At 48.0% G+C, this 25,507-nt stretch overlaps 1 protein-coding gene across 5 annotated transcripts in view; it reads right to left on the bottom strand.

Annotated features, from left to right (window-relative positions):
* Positions 1-25,507, bottom strand: part of LOC310756402 (laminin subunit beta-1-like) — a 73,964-nt gene that overhangs the window by 34,984 nt on the left and 13,473 nt on the right. For 4 of the 5 annotated variants that reach the window (XM_083600291.1, XM_083600289.1, XM_083600292.1 and 1 more), the window contains 14 exons: positions 23,515-23,693; positions 21,594-21,717; positions 19,444-19,517; positions 17,544-17,732; positions 16,892-16,955; positions 13,841-14,043; positions 10,497-10,617; positions 9,658-9,846; positions 8,274-8,453; positions 6,429-6,541; positions 6,255-6,334; positions 4,446-4,602; positions 2,688-2,840; positions 1,552-1,710 (listed from right to left, as the gene is read on the bottom strand). In XM_083600291.1, coding sequence (XP_083456417.1) covers positions 1,552-1,710; positions 2,688-2,840; positions 4,446-4,602; positions 6,255-6,334; positions 6,429-6,541; positions 8,274-8,453; positions 9,658-9,846; positions 10,497-10,617; positions 13,841-14,043; positions 16,892-16,955; positions 17,544-17,732; positions 19,444-19,517; positions 21,594-21,717; positions 23,515-23,693 — 1,985 coding nt within the window. Of the gene's footprint in view, positions 1-1,551; positions 1,711-2,687; positions 2,841-4,445; positions 4,603-6,254; positions 6,335-6,428; positions 6,542-8,273; positions 8,454-9,657; positions 9,847-10,496; positions 10,656-13,840; positions 14,044-16,891; positions 16,956-17,543; positions 17,733-19,443; positions 19,518-21,593; positions 21,718-23,514; positions 23,694-25,507 lie in introns of all 5 variants that reach the window. The other variant, XM_083600293.1, reaches the window with a different exon arrangement.

Here is a 25,507-nt window from a genome sequence, read left to right as displayed (position 1 = left end):
CAGCCGTCCCAGAGAATACAATCCCCATCAGGCCCACCGGGTGGACACCCTCAGAAATAGCCTTGCTGCAAAACGTAATACGACAAAAAAACCTAGCTGTGGACATTCGCTATAAGGCTAGAGGAAACACTTGCTTTAGGAGCAATTTCCCCCCGGAAACCCACCAGCTCTTATCCCTTGCCCTACCAGTGACACCTCCATCCCTGTGCCAAAGGTGGGGAACTTCCCCATCCCCCAGATGTTCCTGACTCTTGGCTTGTCATGAATGAGCCAGCTCCCAGGGAAGGTTTGCAGCCATCTCCCAGGGAAGGGTTACTGCCAACTGAAGAATTTGTTGGGAATGTAAAAAAGTCAAAAACTTCTGGGAAATGATATATAATGAGATGAAAAAGATGTTGAAATATGCATTTATTAAGAAACCAGAAGCATTTTTACTTGGCATTGTAGGAGATGATATTAATAGACAGGATTGTAAGTTGTTTTTATATGCAATGATGGCAGCAAGAATATTATTGGCACAAAAATGGAAGCAAGAAGAATTACCGACGAAAGAAGAATGGCGGATGAAATTGATGGACTATGCAGAATTAGATAAACTAACGGGAAGGGTTCGAAACCTGCGGGACCAGAGATTCTTAGAAGACTGGAGTAAATATACGAACTATTTGAAAAGTAATTGTGATGAACAGATTACACTAGTAGGACTGCAAGAAGTTGTGTAAGGAGGATTATTGGAAATACTGCAAGAAAGGCTATGAGGAAAATTATTAGCTAATGATAATTGAGTGTAATAGGGAAATTAAGAAATGCAGAATAAGTGATAAAGAACGAAAAATCATCAGAGGTATTGACGGAAGTCTAAAGCATTGTATAAGATAAGAAGTTATGTTATATGATTGTTGGAAATGATATGTTAAAAAAACCAATAAAAATATAAAAAATATATAAATGAAGAACTATCTGTTTGTTTTGACAATAAAGCATCCTTTTTAATTAACTACGCTCACTGTGTTATCAAGCCAGGAACTGGACTCCTGACATGGCTATACTGACTGTGGCTGATGGGGATTGGAACCCAACAGCATCTGAATGGTCGCACTCTTTCCACAATGTGTAATATGGATCGAATCTCCAGTTGATGGGCATAGATTAAAAGAACTGAGGCAAATCCTCCTTTCCACTGCTATTCAACCACTCTCCAGCTCCAGAAAGGGTGTGAGTTATAAGTTGGTAAGTCCCTGCTTCAAATGTATCCCATAGTCTCATCCGTCTGTCTGTAATATGGGGGATGGCCTACCTTGCAAGGTTGTTGTCAGTGCTATCTAGCTAATTTTATGTGAAGTGCTCTGGGAACTTAGTTATTATGTAAAGATTAAGCATTATTATGATAAGCCTCATGAAAATATTCTCATTCTTCCAGCTACAGTCCCCCCCCCCTCACAGAAATTAATTTATGATCCAATAATGTAAGCATTCAGGAAAATGCCAGAACTTCTCCCCTCCCTCCCACAACAAGCACCCGCCACACCCACTCCAGTTCCTTCCACGCACCTCAGGCTCATAGCGCAACAGGATGTCATATTCCATGGGGTAGGGAATGTTGTCGATATGGAAGGATAAACCAGCCCCATCCCTTACGCGTGCAAAGCCGGGGCCGGTCCATGTAATCATGTGACCTGTATGCTCACGGTGCATGACTTCCACATCAGGCTGCGGGTGAAAACATGACATCAGCAAAGCTGCAGGGACACAGGGCGCTGCATTGCAGTGAGTCAGATAATTACTCCATCTAGATGTGTATTGCCAACGGGCAGTGGCTCTCTAGGGTTTCAGCCAGGGGTCTCTCCCAACCCTACAAGGAGATGTTACGGACTGAACCTGGTACCTCCTGTGGGTTGGAATCCACTGGGAGCAGTCAAATACAACATTCCTTGTTTTCCTAGAGTGGACATGCAAGGGAATGTTTGGTCCAGCCAGTCGAAACTTCCTCTTCCTCCTGGCCTGGAGCATCCTTCCTTGCATGGGACTAGTGGGTGGGCGTGACCTTTCCAGACCTGGTAAAGGACAAGTCATGCTGCCACTCTCTCTCTTTTCCATCTTCTTTTCGTCCTGCGAACTTCCTGGACTGCTAACTGCAGTCATTAGGTCAGGAGTCAGCAAACTACGGCCCACGGACCGGATATGGCCTGAGGTGGTCATTAAACCGACCCCCAGCCCTTGCCGCCTGCTCAGTTAGTCCCCGCGTGGAACTGACACTCCATCTGACACTCCTAGAGGTAGGCTAGGTGCTTTCGGGAACCTGAGCTGTGAGCAGAATCATCCTGGTTTTTGAAGTCCTCCCACACAACGCCACTTAAGTCGCTGCAGGACATTCCTGACCAACCACAAAGCACCTGAATTCTACTTGTGTAAAATCACGGGCATGCACAGCTCACAGAGGATGCCTTTAACAGATTGCAATGACAAAGTGCATAGTGTTTATTCAAGTGTATCTTTTACCTTCTGGCTAAATGCAAGGCAAAGAATTAACATAGTTGACCAAGAAGACCCAAGTGGCTGCTCCTTAGCTCAGCTTTACGGACCAACAACACCTCTACTGAGTGGCCTGGAGTTCTGGTCCAAACCACCCTTGACCTCCTTCCCTGGTTTCCCCCAGCATCCTCTCTCTCCCACCCTATTTCGGTCACCTTCTGCTGAAGTTGCCTGGCTCTTCGGAGCGCCGCTCGCTGCTGCAAGAGTCTGATCGTGCTGTGCTGTCGTCGCAGCCTCACTTTGCGCCCGTTCTGGACCCCGTTGTAATATTCCACACAGTCCACAGGGGCCTCAGGCCGCAAGGCACCCTACAACAAAGCATGGGGAATTTTTTATTTCCTTTTTTTTAATTTCTTTTTATTAAGTTTCACTTAAATAGCCAAAAGGAAAAACAAATCAACCGTTACAAAAAATATATATCCAAACATAACATAAAAATAACATCAGTTTCCGTTACAGTTCTTTGTCTTCACACTTAAATCTTTATATCTTTAAATGCTTAAATCATTCCTCTACACACCTATTGACTTCCATCCCTCCCGATTTCAGGCTTCTTAGTATAAATAATTTCTTTCTCCTGCAGCTGATAATTGTTATTGATTTACACATCGTAAGATCTATATCGAACCTGCTATAGTTTTTAGGTTTCTATAATTCCCTTCAATGTATATCATAAATTTATTCCAGTCGCTAATAAACTTTGTATTTTTTTGGTTTCTGATTTTTTGTGTCATTTTTGCTAGTTCAACAAATTCAAATAATTTTGTTTGCCAATCTCTGATTGCTGGGGTGTTTGGATTTTTCCAATTTTGGGCAATTAATATTCTAGCGGCAGCTGTAGCATACTGGAATAATGTCTTATCTTCTTTTTTGATTTCATCCCCAATTATTCCTAGTAGGAAAGCCTCTGGTCTTTTGGGAAATGTATATTTAAATATTTTTTTTTAACTCATTATATATAAGTTCCCAATATTTCTTCATTTCGTCGCATGTCCACCACATATGGAAAAAATTACCTTCTTTGATTTTACACTTCCAGCAGATCTTATTTCCTGTTTTATACATTTTCCCTAGTTTTGCCGGTGTGATGTACCACCTATACATCATCTTTTCCAAATTTTCCCTAAGTGTGACACATGCCGCGAATTTCATTCCAGGGAATTTTTTATTTCCAACACCATTGGTTGCTCCTGACAACCATTTCCATCCTCAGCCATTCAGCAACCAAGGGGCTCTGAAAGGCTCACTGAGGCTGCCAAGGCAAAAAAGGGAGCCCATGGAACTACCCTATATTGTATGGATTGGCCAATGGAGGTTGCCCCATATGGGCAACTGGGGAGTTGCCCCACCAGTCTCATTTGGTCCACACTTGCTTGGCTTTTTACTTAAAAGCGTTGTCCTTCTATAAGTCAGAAGGGAGGAGAATGGGGACGAAACTAGAATGGGTTGCCTCTGCCTGCCATTGGCTCTGGTTTCACCTATCATTGGCCCTCCTTGCCTTCCATCCTACCAGCCCATGATTGACTGATTGAGCCCCCAGGACAGTTTTAATGAATTTTCTCCTTGCCTGCAGATACCTCTGTGGTGTTGTGCCTTACATGCTCATGTGCTTCCACATACAAAACATTCTGAATTCATGAATGAATTTGTGACATGCAAGTGGGTCAGTGTATGCAAGGTTCTGATTTAGGCCAGTAAGCTGGGCTGGGGACTTTTCAGTCCCCACGAAGGTGTGCGTGCCCCAGAGACTACAAGGTCTCTTGGACAACACCCACAAGAAATGCGGGCGCCATCTCCTTTTCCTTTGGACAAGTAACCCGCATTCACTAGCAGTTTTCCAGACACAGGCCCCCTCGCTCCGTGTCCCAGGTTCTCACGCACCCCTTTCCCTTCCTCTGTCCCAGTGCACTCACTGGCAGGCCCTGATGGGTTGGTGCAAGACCTGTGGCATGCTCTGCTTCATACATATAATAGTCCAGGGGCATGCAGAAAAACCCCGGCTGCACTTCATCACACTGACGCCCGATGAGGTGGGGCCGACAAGGGCATTGCCCATCATCCATGGAACACCTGGAGAGAAAGAGAGAGAGAGAAAGCCAGACAGAATATTTGAGCCCTGCCGTTGGAGTAGGTTCGGCAAAAGGGGTGCAAAAGAGAGAGGGAGGTTGCACACTCAAGTTAAAAGTCTCTTGATTCGCTTTAACTCACAGCTGGAAAGAAAGAATTGGGAGGGCACTTAAAGAGTGTGCTCTGAACTCTTCCTTATCCATTTGACCCCATGTGTTTACCTGTCCAGTGCTTGGCCTCAGGTATGGTTTTGGGTCAAACCACATGGCAGTCAAAATGGGGAGGCCAGGTGGGTCTAATTAGGCCTGCGGGATGGAGTTTCCCTACCACTGTCCTAGACCCAAAAAAAGCCACCATGTGCAGCAATGCGCAAGTATAGCAAGTTCAGCTTTTTTTTACAATCACAACTCTGCACTACACACTCAAAGCACTCGTGCCGTTTTTTAAAAAGTCAAAGCTTCCTCCAAAGGATCCAGGGAATGGTAATTCATCAAGGGTGTTGAGAAGTTTTAAGAGACCCCCTATTTTCCTTTCGCGGAGCTACAATTCTCAGAGTGGTTTCGCAATTCATCCCTCTTCCAGGGAGGGAACTCTGGGAATTGTGGCTCTCTGAGGGGAATACAGGTCACCTAAGATCTTGCATCATCATCATCGAAACAAACTAGAGTTGTGTTATGTACTGAGTTGAATAGGATCCAAAATGCAGCAGTCTGATTGGTCCTAGAACAATAGGATTCAGAATACAGCAGTCTGATTGGTCCTAGAACAATGCAGCAGTATGATTGGTCTGCAGGAGCCACCCAATCCAGCTCCAGATGAAAGTGAATCCACAACCTGATTGGCCTACAGGAGAATTCCGGAATTAGCCAATCTCGTGTAGCCCATTGTGTAAATAAAGTATATAAAGCAGATACTTTGGGGAAACTTCCATTCCTCCTCACCACTATGAGCTGAATAAAGAGCATGAAATCCACTCTCGACTCTGAGTATATTTCAAGTTGTTAGCTGTGGGGAAGCCATGAGTGTTTAAAGTGATATGATACTGCTTTAAATGTACTGCTCAAATGGGGCCTCACAGAATCACTTACAATTAAAACAACGTGCAGTTAAGAAGTTTAAAATATGCTTGCATGACCTTCACTGCAAAAGCAACCTTTTTACTTATTTTTCATGCTTCCATGCAGTGCTGCGAAGTGAGAGATGGTGTCAGATGTAGTACAGAGCTTAACCACTCTTCTTCCTTCTTCTTTGGCGATCACTCGTAGCCGAGTAAGATTGTCTTCCATGAACACGGTTTTAACAATGAGTCCGTAAGTGACTCTGGAGGCCAATTCTGGATCCATATGTCCTTCCACAGTGGGGATATTGGTTTCTGGACGGGAGTTGACCATGGTGTGGGTTTGCCAAGTGTGCCTTCCTCTTAGCACATTTCTCTCTCGTGTCCTGAGTTTGAGTGTCTTCAAAGCTCATGACACCTTTGGTAAAGGCTGTTCTCCAATTGGAGCGCTAATTCCATCCCCTGGACACCTGAGTGGCCCCTGAGAATATAGAAGTTGGCCATCCCTGGACTCTTCCCTCCCCTCCCCAGCCACGGAGCGCCATTCCCTCCCTCCCCTCCCCTTCCCCAGCCCAGCCCATGCCCCTTCCATTCCAACCTGTTGCTGTAGGCGCCTCCAAAATCACAAGCGCAGCTCCGGCAGCCAGCCATATCATTGCTCAAACCCCAGTATTCAGGCTGTGGAGGAAAAAGACCACCAGTTCAACTAAAGCATATTCAGGCCTGGAGTATCCGCATCACGCCTTTCAACGGTTCCGCGACACCCACTCACCAAACATTGGTTGCAGTATCGCCCGGCGACAAATCGCTTGCAGTAGCAATCGCCGCTGATGTGGTCGCAGGGTAGGCTACCTGGGATAATTCCACGAGGGTCACATCTGCAGGCTGAGAACACAATAACTAGCACTTTCAATGGGTTTTCATCCAGCTATGCCAGGCACAAGGCTGAACCATCTTGATCTCCTGGCGCAACTCAGCAGGGCTCCAGAATTCGAGGCAGAATTCTACCCCACCCGTTGCTCCACCCTTCCCCCTCCCACTCCCCACCCCCCCGCAACTGCAAACACCCAGATTCTGCAAGTAAAATACATTAAATCAAATTAGGCATGTCTCCTGAATGCACAGGTTGTATTGCTCTGAGCCAAAAGGAACAACTTTTTGAATAATTTAGAATTTTTAATTCCATTGTCTTGGCTGCGGGACAGATGGCTAGAACTCGTGAAACACTGGTTATAGGAGAGCAAGAAGTAGGGGACTTGGGAAAGGCTGAAAACTGTATGAAGCAATGAAATGGAAGTGCCATTCAGATTCCAGACATGTTGGTGCCTGAAGCCGAACAGAAAAAAATCCAAATTGTGGTAGAAGTGTTACTACTGCTGCTCATAAAAATAATAATTTATCCATCGTCCTCTATGCAATCATTTCAAGGCAATGTGCAATAAATTATTTTTAAAACAGCCAATGCATTTAAAAGAAAATGATAACATAACGAATAAAGGTAAAAGGTAAAGGACCCCTGGATGGTTAAATCCAGTCAAAGGCAACTATGGGGTTAAAGCGCTCATTTCACTTTCAGGCTGAGGGTACCGGCGTTTGTCCACAGACAGCTTCCCGGGTCATGTGGCCAGCATGACTAAACCACTTCTGGCGCAACGGGACACTGTGATGGAAACCAGAGCGCATGGAAATGCCGTTTACCTTCCCACCACAGCGGTACCTATTTATCTACTTGCACTGGCGTGCTTCCGAGCTGCTAGGTTGGCAGGAGCTGGGGCAGAGCTCACCCCATCGCACAGTTTTGAATCGCCGACCTTCTGATCAGCAAGCCCAAGAGGCTCAGTGGTTTAGACCACAGCGCCACCCACATCCCTTTTTAATATGAATAGACTCTCATGGCAAAACCCCATCTATGTGGCTGGAACAAAAAATATCTGCATTTATTTCTGGAAAGCGCAGAGAGTGGGCCCCTGTTGTATCTCGTGAGAAATGTTGTTCCACAGATCAGGGGCAGACCCCCTAAAACCCCTGCTCCAAGTTACTGTGAGGTAGTCTTCTGAGACCTTTGGAACTTGCAGAAGACAGTGGCGGAGCTTCATGCTCCAGCACCGGGGGGCGGAGAGCAGGCGGGGGCGTGGTTGGCGCATGTCAAGGGGCATGGCACGTGTCCTGGGGGCGTGGCGCCCAGCGCGGGAGGGGGGCAGCTGCGATGGCACCCCACTGGGATCTCGCTGTCGGGGGCCGGGGTGCTCCCCCCGCACTCCTCTTCCTCCACCAGTGGCAGGAGACACCCTCCCACAGAACACACAAATATACTGGGTGTGTAAGGGGGTGTTTCAAGTAGTCTGGTTCTGAGCTGCATAGGGCCTTATACATTAATGACAACACCTTGAACTTGGCCTATCCCCAGATTGCTGCCAGGGCAAATCCCGCTAGCAAGGGGTTATATGCTACCACAAGCAACCTAGCTGCCGCATTTTGCACCGGCCGCTGCCTCTGGAACAACCCAGATATCAAGCCCTACCCCCCCACACACACACCATGTATCCATGCTAGCATGACTTGATTCCACACCTGCCCCCACAAAGTCTGGTGACCCCAGAAAGTCACCGATACTAACGCTGGCACCCAAGAGGGTCATTGCGGCTCAGTCCGTAAAAGGCCTCTTTGCAGTTGTCGCAACGCACGCCTTTGACGTTCTCTTTGCAGCGGCACTGCCCAGCGATCATGCCCAGCATCGCATCTGTATGACTGTCACAAACGCCACCGTCCAAGGACCCCACTGGGTCGCAGTCACATGCTGTGGGACAAAAGAAATTGGATACTGTTCGGGTCCCCTTTACAACGTACGTTAAAAGGGACTCTGCCTTTATGTTCCCTTCCAATCACACAAGTTTCATTAAAGAGAAACAAGAAGAGGTAAAGGTAAAGGTAAAGGTAAAAGACCCCTGGACAGTTAAGTCCAGTCAAAGGCAACTATGGGGTTGCTCATCTCGCTTTCAGGCTGAGGGAGCCGGCGTTTGTCCACAGACAGTTTTCCGGGTCATGTGGCCAGCATGACTAAACCAATACATGACTTTAAAAACTTTTGCCTTTGCTTTTTTCATTCTTTTTTTATGCCAGGAGGTTGAGCACAGTCTGTTAGTTGTGAAGTATTTCATAATATGATGTGTTCCTTTTGTTACTTGTTTCATGCATAGGTTTCTTCCATTGTGAAAATATTTCTTCAAGAGAGAGAGGGTGCCGCTGAAATTTGACAGGCAAAAGTCTGCCAATCTTCTCAATTATGTACTGTTATAAGTGGGGGGCTTGGGGGGGGATTAGGCTGTATGCCTGAGCCCCGCTTCTAATTCCTGGATCCAGCACAGATTCAATTGTTGGAATAGCCAGGCCAGACTGGTAATGGCCCACTTTGTTAATGGAACAAAAAAAGTAGCTCTGTGCCAGAGGTCAAATGGATGGGCCTTCCTCTCTCAACTGTCTATTACTTATAAAGGCAAAAGGCCAGAGTGGAGAATTGAATGATGTGACCTAGAAGTAAAGCAGCAAGCTAGAGATAGAGCCAGGCCTCTCAATCAATTTTTATTATGGCAAAACAGCCGGCATAGAGCCATGCCTGGTTTCTGCTGGGATCCAAGGCTGTGCCTAAGGGAGAAGCAAGACCGCCTTGGGACGTTAACATGGTCAACCCTTCCGTCGCAGGGCTCAGGTTGTGTATATGTGTAAATAAGCCATTTATCATAAAGACAGCACAGTCTCCAAGATGCCTTGTTGCAAAGGAAACACGAACCCTGGGTGAGCGCCTGGAATGCCCAGAATCTCACACCACTAAAAAATGGTGTGAAGCAATAAAAATCAATACCGCAAATAGATCAGGGGATCACAGCCACCGTTTATCTGTATGCTGTCTCCTCACAGTAAACCCTGCTCGAGGCGATTCACATCACGATTCATCATCCTCATAATAAAAAAGACAGCGACTGGGACGACAGAAGGACACTCACGGATACACGCCGTGCTGGCACGGATGTCAGCCAGAGGGTTGCGGTAGTAGAAGGGCTTGCAGAGCTGGCAGTGGCGGCCCATGGTGTTGTGTTCGCACTCGTCGCAGACCCCGCCGCTGGTGTTGCCCGTGGCCAGGTACACGGCCATGTCAAAGTGGCACTTGTGGGAGTGCTCGTTGCAATTGCACTCTGTGGAGAAGCCAGGGGCAGAGTTAAAGGGTGCCGCAAACTCCTGCTTATTCCGCTCGCTCCTCTTTTCCTGTGACCTGAATTGCATCCATGTAACAGGATCATAAACCCGTGGGCTAGGCCACCAATGCAGCTATTGCGGAGGCTCTCACCTGCCCCATGTGTTTGCTATTTGTGGCTGCTGCTGCTGCTGCAGGCTTCCTGGTTGGCCACTGTGAGAACAGCATGCGGGACTACACGGGCCATAGGACTGACCCAGCAGAACTCTTCTTAAGTTCTTCTGTAAGAGCCTGCACAACATTGTTTCTTAAAAATGTTAGGCCAGACTAAGGAACCACCAATGCCTGCATACAGAAGCCTTAGAAACGGGAGACTCTTGTTCGGTAGCCTGTCCAGGCCTCCACATACACTTCTGAGAATTTCTTCCACTTGTAAATAAATGGAATCGTGACTGTTTCATAGCCCTCCCATAGTTGATTAGCTTTTCCAGCGCTACCAATCCTCTGCTACCTATCTGCCCAAAGCCAGGGGATGCTGCCATTCCCAAACATGCCAGCCCCCCTCTCCAGGGAAAGATCTCCTTGCATTGACTCCCACTGCTTCACCACCCAATTCCCCACACCTTCTGGCACGTGCAAAAACACCCTCACCTTTGCAGGCGTGTGGGTTGTGGGCCTCAGCTGGTCTCCATGGCAACTCCTGGAAGAAGTCCTTGCAGAGCTCGCAGTTGAGGCCCTTGGTGTGGTGCTTGCACACGCATCGTCCGTGGATCTGGGGCAGAGGAGACTGGTGAGAAGGGCATCCAGAGCCTTGGCACAGCCCAGGGGAATGAAAGCAGAGTGCCGCTCAGCATGGAGATATTTATAAGAAGGACCTCTTGTGCCTGGGTGCTGCTGAGTAGGCCCCAAGTGACCCGGAGCCCAAGACGTCAAAGCGTGGCTGATGGCCATATAGTCAGAAGCTATGTGAACACAATCCTGCAACAGGTTCTAATAACCCTTGAAGAATACAAGCAGCTTGATTTGTTTTAAGAGCGAGGGTTGCACCCAGGCAAGTGTTAGTGTTGACCTTTAAAGCCCTAAACGGCCTCGGCCCAGTATACCTGAAGGAGCGTCTCCACCCCCATCGTTCTGCCCGGACACTGAGGTCCAGCGCTGAGGGCCTTCTGGCGGTTCCCTCATTGCGAGAAGCAAAGCTACAGGGAACCAGGCAGAGGGCCTTCTCGGTAGTGGCGCCCGCCTTGTGGAACGCCCTCCCATCAGATGTCAAAGAGATAAAACAACTACCTGACATTTAGAAGACATCTGAAGTTCAGGGAAGTTTTTAATGTGTGACATTTTAATGTATTTTTAATCTTTGTTGGAAGCTGCCCAGAGTGGCTGGGGAAACTTGGCCAGATGGGCGGGGTAAAGGTAAAGGTAAAGGGACCCCTGACCTGTAGCCTCTCTACTACCTGCCAGGTAGGGATAGATGAATCTGTCAATTTCAGTTTTTTCTAACCTTAGATTAGTTAGTTAGTTAGTTTAGTTTATTACGGCCATAGGCCCATATTCAATACATCATACAGCAAAACAGGTATAACAAGATAAAATTAATAAATTAAAATACGTCTAACCTTAGATTCTAACCTCTACATTTCCACATCCGTTTGTTGTTATTGGGTTGTTTTTTAACAGGAAGAAGCCCTCATGAAAATTCATTTTTAGTGTGCATTTCACCCAATGTGCAAATTTTTGCAAGCGATTTCTCCCACTACGAAGCATGTTGTTATTATTTTTACATGTTATTTTCACTAACGTGTTCGTTTTTAAAGGCATACTTTCCCCTCAGAACTGCATTATTACCGTATTTTTCGCACCATAGGACGCACTTTTTCCCTCCTAAAAAGCAAGGGAAAATGTGTGTGCGTCCTATGGAGCGAATGCAGGCTTTCACTGAAGCCTGGAGAGCGAGAGGGGTCGGTGCGCACCGACCCCTCTCGCTCTCCAGGCTTCAGGAAGCTATCCGCTAGCCATGGGAGACCCAGCTCTCCCACGGCTAGCGGAGTGCTGCATTAATCCGGAAGCTTGGGGCGTGCGGAGCTCAGCGCGCCCCAAGCTTCTGGGTGCCGGCAAGGTCTCCGCTAGCCGTCTAGCGGAGACCTTGCCGGCACCCAGAAGCTTGTGGCGCGCTGAGCTCCGCACGCCCCAAGCTTCCGGATTAGCGCAGCGCTCCGCTAGCCGTGTCTACTCTGCGGATGGTAGCCTGCTTCCCGGAGCGTTGGGCGCCCTGAAAGCAGAGCGCCCGGCGCTTCGGGAACACATCCGCAGCGTGGGGAGCCTTGCAGGAGTTCCCCGCAGGGCTCCCCAAGCTGCGGATAGCAGCCTGCCGCCCGGCGGGTGGGGCGCCCTGAAGCAGAGCGCCCCTCCCGCCAGGCAGACATGTGCAGCATGCGGAGCCCTGCAGGAGTTCCCCACAGGGCTCCCCACGCTGCGGATAGCAGCCTGCCGCCCGGCGCGAGGGGCGCCCTGAAGCAGAGCGCCCCTCGCGCCAGGCAGACATCTGCAGCGTGGGGAGCCCTGCAGGAGTTCCCCGCAAGGCTCCCCAAGCTGCGGATAGCCTGCCGCCGGGCGCGAGGGGCGCCCTGAAGCAGAGCGCCCCTCGCGCCAGGCAGACATCTGCAGCGTGGGGAGCCCTGCAGGAGTTCCCCGCAAGGCTCCCCAAGCTGCGGATAGCAGCCTGCCGCCCGGCGGGTGGGGCGCCCTGAAGCAGAGCGCCCCTCGCGCCAGGCAGACATCTGCAGCGTGGGGAGCCCTGCAGGAGTTCCCCGCAAGGCTCCCCAAGCTGCGGATAGCAGCCTGCCGCCCGGCGGGTGGGGCGCCCTGAAGCAGAGCGCCCCTCGCGCCAGGCAGACATCTGCAGCGTGGGGAGCCCTGCAGGAGTTCCCCGCAAGGCTCCCCAAGCTGCGGATAGCAGCCTGCTGCCTGGCGGGTGGGGCGCCCTGAAGCAGAGCGCCCCTCGCGCCAGGCAGACATCTGCAGCGTGGGGAGCCCTGCAGGAGTTCCCCGCAAGGCTCCCCAAGCTGCGGATAGCAGCCTGCCGCCCGGCACGAGGGGCGCCCTGAAGCAGAGCGCCCCTCGCGCCAGGCAGACATCTGCAGCGTGGGGAGCCCTGCAGGAGTTCCCCGCAAGGCTCCCCAAGCTGCGGATAGCAGCCTGCTGCCTGGCGGGTGGGGCCCGCTGAAGCAGAGCGCCCCGCGCGCCAGGCAGACATCAGCCAGCCCCACAAGCTCGGGGGACAGCAGGGAGGGGCAGCGCCACCATCCCGCTGTTCCTCGACCTGGTTCGGTTTCCCTGACCTGCTTTTGGGGGGGAAATAAAGGGAAATATTTTTTCCTTTATTTCCCCCCAAAAAAACTAGGTGCGTCCTATGGGACGGAGCGTCCTATGGTGCGAAAAATACGGTATATAAATTACTTGGTTGGAGAACTGTATCGCAAACTCCCCACACAGTGGGGTCCACATAAAGGTAAAGGGATCCCTGACCATTAGCTCCAGTCGTGGCCGACTCTGGGGTTGTGGCGCTCATCTCGCTTTATTGGCCGAGGGAGCCGGCGTACAGCTTCCGGGTCATGTGGCCAGCATGACTAAGCCGCTTCTGGTGAACCAGAGCAGCGCACGGAAACGCTGCTTACCTTCCCGCTGGAGCGGTACCTATTTATCTACTTGTACTTTGAGGTGCTTTCGAACTGCTAGGTGGGCAGGAGCAGGGACCAAGCAACGGGAGCTCATCCCGTCGCGGGGATTCGAACCGCTGACCTTCTGATCGGCAAGTCCTAGGCTCTGTGGTTTGACCCACAGCGCCACCCGCGTCCACATACTCCTAATCAAAAAGCCAAGCCCAGCATGGGAGCTCTGACCACTAGGTGTACCTCCCCTTGTCCTGTCTTCCTGGCTATAGGGCTGCAACCTGAACTCCCAGCCTCAGTCTCCCCCAACACTGATAAGGTCCTTACCATGCCTTCTACTCTGCTTGGCGCTCCAGCCAGGGGGGCACACTCGGAGGCGTGCCCATAGCAGAAGCAGCTCCCACGCAGCACCATCTCGTACACGGCGTAGTAGTATTTCTGCAGCACCTGATGCCGAAAGTCGAGTAGGTTGTCGCCCAGAGTGTGCAACTTTGTGAAGTTCACCCGCAGGTTGGTGACGCGCAACAGATCTGGTCAGGAGGGAAGGAGATGTTTTGGTGCAGAGCTTTAGCTCCTAGACTACTGTAGCCTCAGTCCCCCACCCACCAATCTCAGGTTGCTCCCCTGGATTCCACACAGATACATCTGCCCCACCTGCAATAAAACATGTCTCTCCCATATCGGCCTCTACAGCCACAGCAGGCCCTGTAACTCTATAACAGCTCAACTTTACCCCCTAAGGCACACTCTCCCATTGTCTCCCAAGACAGATGGATAACAACAACAGCCTTTCATCAGTTAAACTGGTAGAGAGCATAGGAGCCAACTCCGAGAAGCTGAGGTCCCTTCACCAGCCCCCAATAAAATATTTGAGGGGGTGCACCCACCCCTAGTTGATGGACATTGCTATTTAAATGGTATGTGTGTGCCGCATCTTGTGATTGATTATGCAGAGCAGAGCTTACCTGCCCCCCCTCCCATTTTATACAAGTTGGCACCCCTGGTAAGAGAGCACTAAGGGTGCAATTGTATATACAATTGTGTGCTACTGCAAAAAAGGGATTGAAAAAATAAATAAATAAAGATGGCCTTGCTTTCTAACAATGATTGGTGCCTTTCATTTGTTTTTCTGCGCATAATTCTATAAATACATACAAATAACAATGTACAGAAGTACAATAACACCGTACATATCTTACATTATTCAAGGTCTCTTTGCTTCCTAAATTATTAACTATTCTTTCTTCTCTAACACATCTCAAATACTCTTATTATTCCCTGATTCTCCAGCAATTCAATCCAATTAATCACAAACCAAACAGGGTTTTTAAATGTAATATTCTTGAAATAATTTGTTCCAACTCCCTTTCCTCCCTTTTCTCTGTATTTTATCCAATAAATCACTTTTGCAGATTTAACTGAAGTTCAACATTTTGTTTCCCATTTGTTGCCTTACCTTTGTTGCCTTACTTTTGGTACTCCCCCTTGTTTCCCCCCATACTGGGCTACTAACATTTTTTGCATCATCACCATCAGTAAGTGAAATATACATTCTTGTTCCTTCTCCAATCCTTTCACTTGTCAAACAGTAAATTCTCTCACACTTCAGACACTGAAATTTGTACTGACTTTTTGATAATGCAAAACTTAATGCAAATTATGCAGATTCATTCATTTGTAAGCAAGAACATGATCAAATAAATACCTTTAACCAGGGTGCAGCAATAGTATATACCAATGCTTTATGCCAGAGACAGAGAGCCTGTGGCCCTCAAGATGTTGTTGGACTTCAACTCCCATCATCCCTGAGCATTAGCCATGTTGTCTGGGGCTGATGGGATTTGAAGTCCAACAACAAGCAGATGACTAAAGCTGCCTATCCCAGATATTATTCTGTTCTTCTGCTTTCGCGATCACTTGTAGCCGAGTAAAATTGTATTCCATAAATACAGTTTTAAAAGTGAGTCCGTAAGTGACTGTGGAGGCCAGTTCTGGATCTACACGTCCTTCCACAGTGGGGACATAGGTTTCCGGGTGGGAGTTGATCACGGTGAGGGTTTGCCAACCGTGCCTTCCTCTTAGCGCGTTTCTCCCTTTCGTCCTGAGTTTGAGTGTCTTCAAAGCCCATGACGCATTTGGTAGAGGCTGTTCTCCAATTGGTGCGCTCACAGGACAGTTTTTCCCAGTTGTCGGTGTTTATACTACATTTTTAAAGATTTGCCTTGAGAGAGTCTTTGAACCTCTTTTGTTGACCACCAGCATTATCTCCAGTAAAAGTCCCACCTCTAAGGGCCAACCCCTTTCCCTGCTACTGGTAGCAGGTGTTGTTGCGGGAGCAGAGGTGCCTATCTGACCTTTTGGTAGGTAGGTGAGATGCTGCTGCTTAACGGGAGGTGCATGGTACCGTATTTTTCGCTCTATAAGACGCACCAGACCACAAGACACACCTAGCTTTTGGAGGAGGAAAACAAGAAAAAAAAATTCTGAATCTCAGAAGCCAGAACAGCTAGAGGGATCGCTGCGCAGTGAAAGCAGCAATCCCTCTTGCTGTTCTGGCTTCTGGGATAGCTGCGCAGCCTGCATTCGCTCCATAAGATGAACACACATTTTCCCTTACTTTTTAGGAGGGAAAAGGTGAGTCTTATAGAGCAAAAAATACGGTACTTAGAATTGTAGAGTGGGAAGGAATGGCCAGATCACCTAGTAAGAGGTGGATTTAGAAGCATGCAACTGGTGCAGTTGAACCGGCCGCAGCAACTATGATGCAGAATGGAAGACGATGGGCGGCAAATTTTGGTGTCACACAGTGCGTCGCTGAAATTTGAGAGCCCCAAGGTCTGCCACTGATGTAGTCCAGGCACACAGCAGAGGCCAATCCAGCATTCCAACCCGTACCTTTGCACCGCAATGCACCTCCTCTTCATAGTAAAGGGACCCCTGACCATTAAGTCCAGTCGCAGACGACTCTGGGGTTGTGGTGCTCATCTCGCTTTACTGGCCCAGGGAGCTGATGTTTGTCCGCAGACAGCTTCCAGGTCATGTGGCCAGCATGACTAAGCCGCTTCTGGCAAACCAGAGCAGCGCACGGAAACACCGTTTACCTTCCCGCTGGAGCGATACCTATTTATCTACTTGCACTTGACGTACTTTCGAACTGCTAGGTTGGCAGAAGCAGGGACCGCACAACAGGAGCTCACCCTGTCGCGGGGATTCGAACCGCCGAGCTTCTGATTGGCCAGCCCTAGGCTCAGTGGTTTAGACCACAGCGCCACTTGCACCCCTCCTCTTCATGGTAAGCAACATGAATTCACCTGCCTGGAGTCAGCCAAGTGCTTCTCCCCCCACTATGCCATCCCCTGCTGCTTGTTACATTCATACCTTGGATTTCCTGGCTGTATGGGTCCTCAACTTTCACTGCCGGATCCAGCACTTTGAAAATCACCTACAGAGAAAGGTTAAGATGTACATGCAATTTTCCCCCAATGGAATAAATAGCAGCTGGAGGTGGGGGATCTTCATCAGGAAAATTGTTTGGGAGGAAAGGGTTAAACCCTTCCTCTCCTCCCACAGCTGATATTTGCTACAATTTAAAAACAAAAGATCCGATCATGGATCTCTGGCATTTTGGCCAGTTAGGCCCCAACGCATGTGTATCCATCTAGCAAAACTGAAAGAGGCTATTCCATTATTGCATCCATAGAAACTTAATTACACTGCTGAATTTGTCTTAATGCTGCTGGTGTTTTCAACCATACACAATTATTTCCGTATATTCAATAAACGTTTTCCAATCTTCTTTAAACGTATGTTCTTCTTGTTCTCTTATTCTATATGTTAGAATATGGCAGAATTGAGCGTTTCCCAAATTCATCCCCAGATTAAAAATCTGAATTTGACAAAATTTTGATTAGTATCTGGCCATGAAATTCTAAACCTCATTTTGTTTTGTTTTTGTGTGGGGTTTTTTTTTGGGGGGGGGGTGTAAAGGTGGTTCTGCTCCTTAATCCTACTTTAGCAGGGTAGCACTGACCTCGCCATGGCTGGAGGGCTCAATCTCGGAGTATCGCTGGTCACAGATCGCCTGGTTGACGTGTGTTGGGACTTGCATGGGGACGCCAGGGAAGAGCTTGGAGCAGTTGAAGGCAAAGTAGCGATAAACCTTCCAGCTGTGCCCGAAATCTGACGAACGTTCAATCAACATGGCCGCTGGGCGGAATGTCTGCGTGAGAAAAGGGGGCAAAGTGGACAGCTGAGTTTCAGCGTTCCTTCTCCAACCAATCTGCCCCCCTCAACCACAAAAAAGTAACTCTAAATAAAAACCTAAAACATTTCAGCAAAGCAAGGCAGGCGCTTGTGAACAGGAGAAACTGGGTTTTCTCATTGCAGGTTCGGAGAGTTTTCAGGTGCTCTGCAGATTCCACACGGGCAAGTGGAGGAATGACCGCATTTTAATTTGCTTGTGAGCGAATTTTTGCTTCTAGCATCTCAACTCCTCCAGCATTCCTCTGGGATTCTAGGACAGGCCTGTCGTGTCATCCAGATCCGGGCTCGTAGTGTTTGTTTCGCTCCAAACTAGCCATCAACAGAAGTCAAGGTTTGTTGTTGGTTTTCCACCACACTAGACATATCGTGAAACATGACTTTGCATTTAGCACATAAAATATGCAAATAGCAGCCACTGTGAAAGGGGGAGGGCACTGATAATTATCAGGATTGCCACAGGGAGCAAGAAGGAATCTAAGGAAGGACTGTAACTCAGTGGTAGAGCATCTGTTTTATATGCACAAGGTCCCAGGTTCCATTCCTGGCAGCTCTAGGTGTGGGCTGGCAGGCAACCATGTGTGAAATTATGGGAAGCTGCTGCCCATTAGGGTGCTAACAGGACTGAGCTAGATGGCCCAGCATCCCCTCCCGTAATGAGTCAGAAACTAAGGACTTAAGCTGTGGATTTAAGGCTGTGTGGAGATAAACTTTCGAACCAAAGCAATGTTTCAAGATGAAGCTGGAAAGCTAAGAGTTTTGGAATGACGCAGTTAAAAATGCCGTCGCCATTTTGGGAGGCATTGTTGGAGCTCTTGGGTCTGGGAGGAGAAAGAGAGAAATAGAGTTGTTTACATATCGTGGATCAACTTCTCGGTGGGACTTAAGAGCGACAAATGCCAAATTTATGATGGAAAGAGCGATGTTATCTACGAAGGAGATATATGGAAACCATCTGGACTTAGTGGAGGAACGGGAAATCCACACAGGATTATTATTTTGCTTATCGGCTTAAGGAGACTAACAGAAGAGATTGTAAAGGAAAAATAGAAATTATATGAACAAGATATGATGTGGAAACACCAAGATAAGACTGGATAGAATTATGAATTTTGTTTGGACTGATTGGGACTGATTTGGACATTAACGCAGTAATAAGAAGATGATCTGAATCCCCCTTTAGATCTTGAAGTATGGGTTCCCCCAACAAAATTTAAAAATTTGGCTTTGTAATTTGGAATTTATGTGATGTGATTTAATTTGATGTGATTGGCCAGTTAATAAAAATTATTAAAAAAAAATAAAAATGAGCTAGATGGCCCAGCAGTCTCACTCAGTAAAAAGCAGCCACCTATATTCCTAACCCTTTCCCCCCACTGCAATCCCAAAGAATATCACTCCACTAATCTGTTATTTGCATCAGCAGCCGATCCCTCCATTGGCACTATTTTAATGCCACACCTAGTTAGGCACAGAGACCCATCTACCTTTGGTGTCACCTGCAGAAAGGCAGGGTACACACTGAAATACATAAAGAATGCCACCACTGTCTTAGTATTAGAGATAGCAGTGCTTATTGGGTATTTTGTCAGTAGTGCTCCTGTTAGTTCCCATAAAGGCATCCAGTATTCACTGCAGTGCTTCCGCCCATTTGGTAGAGATCTCAGTACCTTAAACTTCATTATGAGGTGAGTAAAGTGGAACTCGGCTTCCAGGTCCAAGGAGATGCTGACCTGTTCTACACCTGTGGTGGTAGTGAGAGAGAAGGACAGAAGTTAGACTAGGAGCACCCCTCATTTAAATACGTTGTGGGAGAGGAAATTTCCCTCGATGCAAGACTTACACAGGTCCCATTTTGGCCTGCAAGGCTGTTCTCCCTAAACCACAGTACAGTGGTACCTCAGGTTCCATATGCTTCAGGTTACGGACTCTGCTAACCCAGAAATAGTACCTCGGGTTAAGAACTTTGCCTCAGGATGAGAACAGAAATTGTGCTCCGGCGGCGCGGCAGCAACAGGAGGCCCCATTAGCTAAAGTGGTGCTTCAGGTTAAGAACAGTTTCAGGTTAAGAACGGACCTCCAGAACGAATTAAGTTCTTAACCCAAGGTACCACTGTACCTTACCCACCTGCCCCACACCTGACATCCTATGTCAGCTGCACCACTGAGCTCCCTGTAAGGAACTGACCACATAGTTCCGTGGTGGCCAAACTTGGCCCTCCTGCTGTTTTTGGACTACAACTTCCATCATCCCTAGCTAACAGGACCGGTGGTCAGGGATGATGGGATCTGTAGTCCCAAAACAGCTGGAAGGCCAAGTTTGGCCACCACTTGCGTAGTTGATCCCTGCAGAAAGCAGTCTTGAAGCTACTTTCTGTCAGCTGATAAGCGGAGATCAGTGGCTCTTTGGCAGCACAGGCTCTTTGCAAACGCAGCCTGGTGCTTTGAACTCCCAATCATTCTCAAAACTGATGTCATTGCTATGTCAGGCGATTGACAGGTGGGCAGCCCCGCCCACCTGTCCAATTTGGCCAGTGATGGGTATTGGCCTACCAGGCAGATCAGGTAAGGTAAGTTATGTTCCCGCCTTCCCCTGTAGGTTTGCTCACTCCTATGCCTTGAGTGAGTGAGGCTTGGCTTAGATACATTTGATCACAACCTTGGAAATGGTACAAAAGAGGTATTATTATTGTTTGTACTTATTCCCCCTGCTTCTTTGCTCTCATTTTTCCCATTCTGCTTTGGTTTCTGAGTTCTACTTCCTGAGGCTTCAAATCCTGAAAAACCTGTTTAGGAAGAGACCATAGCAGGACCAAAAAAAGAAAGGATATGTGTGCCTGCAGACGAAAACAGCTCTGCCATGCTACCTTCAAGGCTCTGAAATAACATCACCTAGGCTCATAATCTCCTGATAAAAACTGCACGTTATAATAGAGATTTATGAATGCATCTCTGGTTTGGGACTGAGGCACGGGAGCTTAACCCTTTACACTCAAGCCTGTTTCCTGGTTAAACCCCACCCACCCACCCACCTCAGTGTCCAGGTTAAACAATGGGGGTGGAGACGATCCTTCAGGTATACAGGGCTGAAGCCATGTAGGGCTTGAAAACTCAACACCAAAACTTTGAATTGTGCTCGGAAATGTACTGGCCTGCAATGGTAAAGGTAAAGGATTCCTGGACGGTCAAGTCCGTCAAAGGCAACTATGGCACTCATCTCGCTTTCAGTCCAAGGGAATTGGTGTCGGTCCGCAGACAGCTTTCTGGGTCATGTGGCCAGCATGACTAAACCGCTTCTGGCACAACGGAATACCGTGATGAGTGCCAGAGAGCATGAAAATGCCGTTTACCTTCCCGCCACAGTGGTACCTATTTATCTACTTGCACCGGCTTGCTTTTGCACTGCTAGGTTGGCAGGAGCTGGGACAGAGCAATGGGAGCTCACCCTGTCGCACGGATTTGAACCGCCGACCTTCCGATCGGCAAGCCAAAGAGGCTCAGTGGTTTAGACCACAGCGCCACCCGCATCCTGCCTGCCTGCAGCGATTGGGGCTGGGCCTTATGAACATTAGAGCATATTTGAGTATTTCCACACTAGATATTTAAGGTGGACTTGCCATGCTTTCTTCACTTTTTTCCAGGGCATCCCACACAAAACCATTGTCGAATCATTGTCATCCTGTATTTTCTGTGTGGTTTGTCTTTTACCATGCCACAGGAAGTCCAACTTTTCCAGAACAGAAGAGTAACTCAGTCGCCACTGATGCATTTGGTAAGTTCCAAGGAAAAGGACTCTGAATCTCTTATTATTGACACTTACCATTCTCAGACTGCCACCAGGTCTGCTCACCATCCCGGCCACTCAGGTAGATGGCATTCTCAATGTGGTGGCTCTCGCGCAGGAACGGGGAGCGTGAGTCACAAAGGAAGCATTTCTCAGAGTCCTGTCAAGAGAGCCATAGTGGATTGAAAATCAACAAAAGCACCACGTAAATCCTCTGAGACAATGTTTGTTTGTCTCTTGTTTCTGTTTTTTTACAAATTCTCTTTGGTCACCATGTCAGGGAACTGCCATCGGAACTAGAGGAGGAGGCGAGGCTCCACAGCGATGCTGGAGAGGGGCCAAGCAGGGAGAGAGGCAGGTCTCCTGTTGGGGAAGAAAATCAGCGCAACACCAGGGATAGAGGGGGGCCAATGGGGGAAGCAGAGAGCAGGCTCCGGGACTCTTCACTGGACACCAGCGGGGAGAGCACAGGTCCTCCGCTGCCCACGCCCTCCCTGCGCAGAAGACTTCCGCGCAGGGAGAGTAGGAGGAGACTGGGCGTCAAACAACTTTTATGTTGGAAAAGGTTTAAGAAACGCCCACTGACGGATTCTGCCAGCGACTGAACAGCCACGGAGTGGATGGCTGTCTAGCGAGACATGGTTTAACCAGCCAACCTGGCCCAGAGCGGCGGCTATTTACGCACAAGCAACCCCTAAAGCCATTACACACCAGCTATATATTTTTCAGTGATTGCATTAAACCTATTTGTCTGGACAGTTGTCAACATTTGGAAATCTTGCTTTTTAAAGGGTGATAGGTCAGTAGGATTCTACTTTAGTTACATCCTTCTTGTTTTGTATTATTATCACTTCAGTTTGCTTCTTCCCATTTTTTTTTTTTGTAATCTGGTTATCAGTTGTAAAATAGCTTAAGTGAGAAGGAAAATGAAATAAATAATTTTAAAAGAACTCTAAATGTCATTGGTCGGGGGGGGGCGGGGAATCCTCAGAGAATACCCCCCTCCCTCACTGATAGAGTTATTATCACCTATAATTAGAGGAAAACACAAACCACACTTGGTGGACACGCTTTTATTTTGCCCAGCTGTTTCCAGGCACAGGTTTGTGCTTAAAAGCTCTGTATCCGAGTGATTTCTTGTTTTTAGTTTTTGCTCCGAAGCTTTCCTTTGAAAACCCGCTCTTTAGCATTCAACCGGAGCAAACGTCAATTTGGATTTTGTGCAGATTGCCATTTGCTCCAATTGAGCTTTAAAGAGCAGACTTCTGCAGGAGAAGCTCCAGAGCAAAAAAAGGGGGGGGGACTCAAACACAGAGCTTTAAAGTGCAGATCATGCCTGGAAAAAGTAGAGTGGATAAGCCCACTGTCTTAAAGACTGAGGACACACCTGCAGCCGTACATTTAAAAAAACATTCTACAATCATTTAAAGCAGTGCCTTCCGCCAAAGAATCTCGGGGAATGTAGTTTTCTCCTCACAGAGTTTGAATGCGTTCTAAATGTATGGCGTAGGTGTGACCTGACACCCTGATGCGACCAGGCTTTGAAAAGAGACTAGGTTCCGTTGGTTAAACGCTGAGCTATATTGTTAGGAGCTGCTAAGTCTTCTAGAACGGAAAACCTTTTGCTCTTTGGGCTGTTGAACATCTTCTCAGGCTCTAGACAGGGCCTGTCCACGCAAGGAGAGTCACTGGGCTTTCCTGGATAGGAAGGGCTATGAACAGCTTCTGGAACATTGCCTCAAAAGTCTTTCTGCCCCCTGCAGTTAAAAAATCACAGGGTTTTCATATTGCTGCAGCAGACCCAACACACCTTTCCTGTAACAATTCTGAAGGTACTGTACACCAACATCCCGGAACTGCAATTGACCCTCTGGCCAGCAAGTTGACAGCTCCTTTTTCATCATCAACCTCTCCCTCCCTGTTCTTTCACCCTTGGCCAACACCCATGTGGCATTACCTGCAAATGGCTGACGATGCAGTATTCCTGAGGCCCCTCCAGGCCACACGTGGATGTGGCGCTCAACCTCTGCGTCCTCCCGATGAGAAGATTCCCTGTGGCTGGGTAGCAGCTCCCCTCTGAGCATCCATGGTACAACAAGTCAGGCGATTCTGTGCCCTGAGCATCGGCTAACCGGACTGGCCAGGAAAGAAAGAAAAAGCCCGAGGCCGTTTTAGGAGCTTATGATCTGTCCACTGTCAAAAGTTCCTAAAATAGGTATCAGGGCTGCATGTAAAAGCTGCACAGAAGGCACCACAGAAATGTTATCCTGTTTTCCTTATGGAAAGAAAAGCCAATACAGTGGTACCTCGGGTTACCTACGCTTCAGGTTACGTACGCTTCAGGTTACAGACTCCGCTAACCCAGAAATAGTACCTCAGGTTAAGAACGGTTCAGGATGAGAACAGAAACCGTGCTCCAGCGGCGCGGCGGCAGCGGGAGGCCCCATTAGCTAAAGTGGTGCTTCAGGTTAAGAACAGTTTCAGGTTAAGTACGGACCTCCGGAATGAATTAAGTACTTAACCCGAGGTACCACTGTACATCTAACTTTTCCCATCTAAGCAAAGATCTGGAACATGGTCTATAAAGTAATTGTCTATGATACTTGCTGTCTCCATATGAAAAGGGGGAGTGGGCGAACCAACTCTGGGAAGGACTGATTGTCCCCCCAAATTCTCATCTCCAAACCACTCATACGCTTCGGAGAATCCAAGGCTGTTTGTGGCATGCATTATGCGAAAATTGTAATCTCCCCCATCATTTTGTCTCCAGGATAATGCCCATGGCAGAATGACATGATTGTGGATCTTGAGATTAAACAGTCGAGAGCCTCTAAGCTTTCTTCTCTGTTTTTAATTTGATATTCAAACACCTCAGATGATCTCCATGAATACATTAGGGATATTTCAGTAAAACTGAGCAGGCAACTAAGCCCTTAGATTAGGAACACTATTCAAGAGCTCGCAGCACGGAGCAAGTTTATAATAAGATCAGGAGAACTACTGGGCATCGTATTCTTTCTTTTTCTAAAGTATTTTTTATTGAGTTTGATCCGTATAACCTAAATATCAAAAAGAACTTCATGAGACAAACACATGAAAACAAAACCAAACCAAACTAAGGCTGGCATGGGATGTTACTATTAAAAAAAAAAGTTAAAGTTTGTTTATCATTATTAAGTAGAGAGAATAATGGGCATCCTATTATTGATCCTAGGTGCAAAAGGGGTCATTTGCCTTTACCTTTTTATACTGCTTTAACATTTATGGCTTCCCCCTAAAAAAAATCCTGGGCTCTGTATTTTAGTTGAGGATGCTGAGGTACATTCCCTAGCACCCTTAATATACAACAGCTCCCATGGTTCTTTAGGGGAAGCAGTGGATGTTATAGTGGCATAACGGTATGGTATGTTGTGGATGTGTCCTAGCTCTCATCCCAAATATTACATTTCAGAAACAAGTTGTGAGAAAGATGTGGCACCTGTTCATACCATCCTCTTGTGAGGGGGGTGTGTGTGTGTGTGTGTGTGTGTGTGTGTGTGTGTGTGTAAACACTGTCTGTAACACTGCACCCTGAGGACCTGACCTAAATCTGTCATGGAAGCTCGCGAGTGGTCCTGCCACCTTTTGAAGGTACCCCCCGTTGTTGCTCACCCAGTCGCATGAAGCAGCACTTGAGACTGGTGAAATAAGAACCCTTCCCTTCCTTGCTACACCTTCTCCTCCTCAGCGTCAGCAGAAAGCGTCCGTCACATGCTGAAGCTTTTAATACCAGAGCACAAAGGGTGCTTGTTAGTACTGGCAGAACACGGGGCTGACCTGCCTACGACCCTGTCAGTCTTCGGATCAGAAAGTGGGGGGGGGGAGAGAGGAGAGAAGGTCTGCATGTGCCAGGATCCTAGCGCTGATGATCGCATCAGGAGGACTTTGTCAAAGGAATACTGTTAAAGAGA

The sequence above is a fragment of the Podarcis filfolensis genome (genome assembly GCF_964270895.1).
Source record: "Podarcis filfolensis genome assembly, chromosome: 2".
Lineage (NCBI taxonomy): Eukaryota > Metazoa > Chordata > Lepidosauria > Squamata > Lacertidae > Podarcis > Podarcis filfolensis.
The sequence above is the reverse complement of the archived record's forward strand: the minus strand, read 5'-3'. Positions and strand labels throughout refer to the sequence as shown.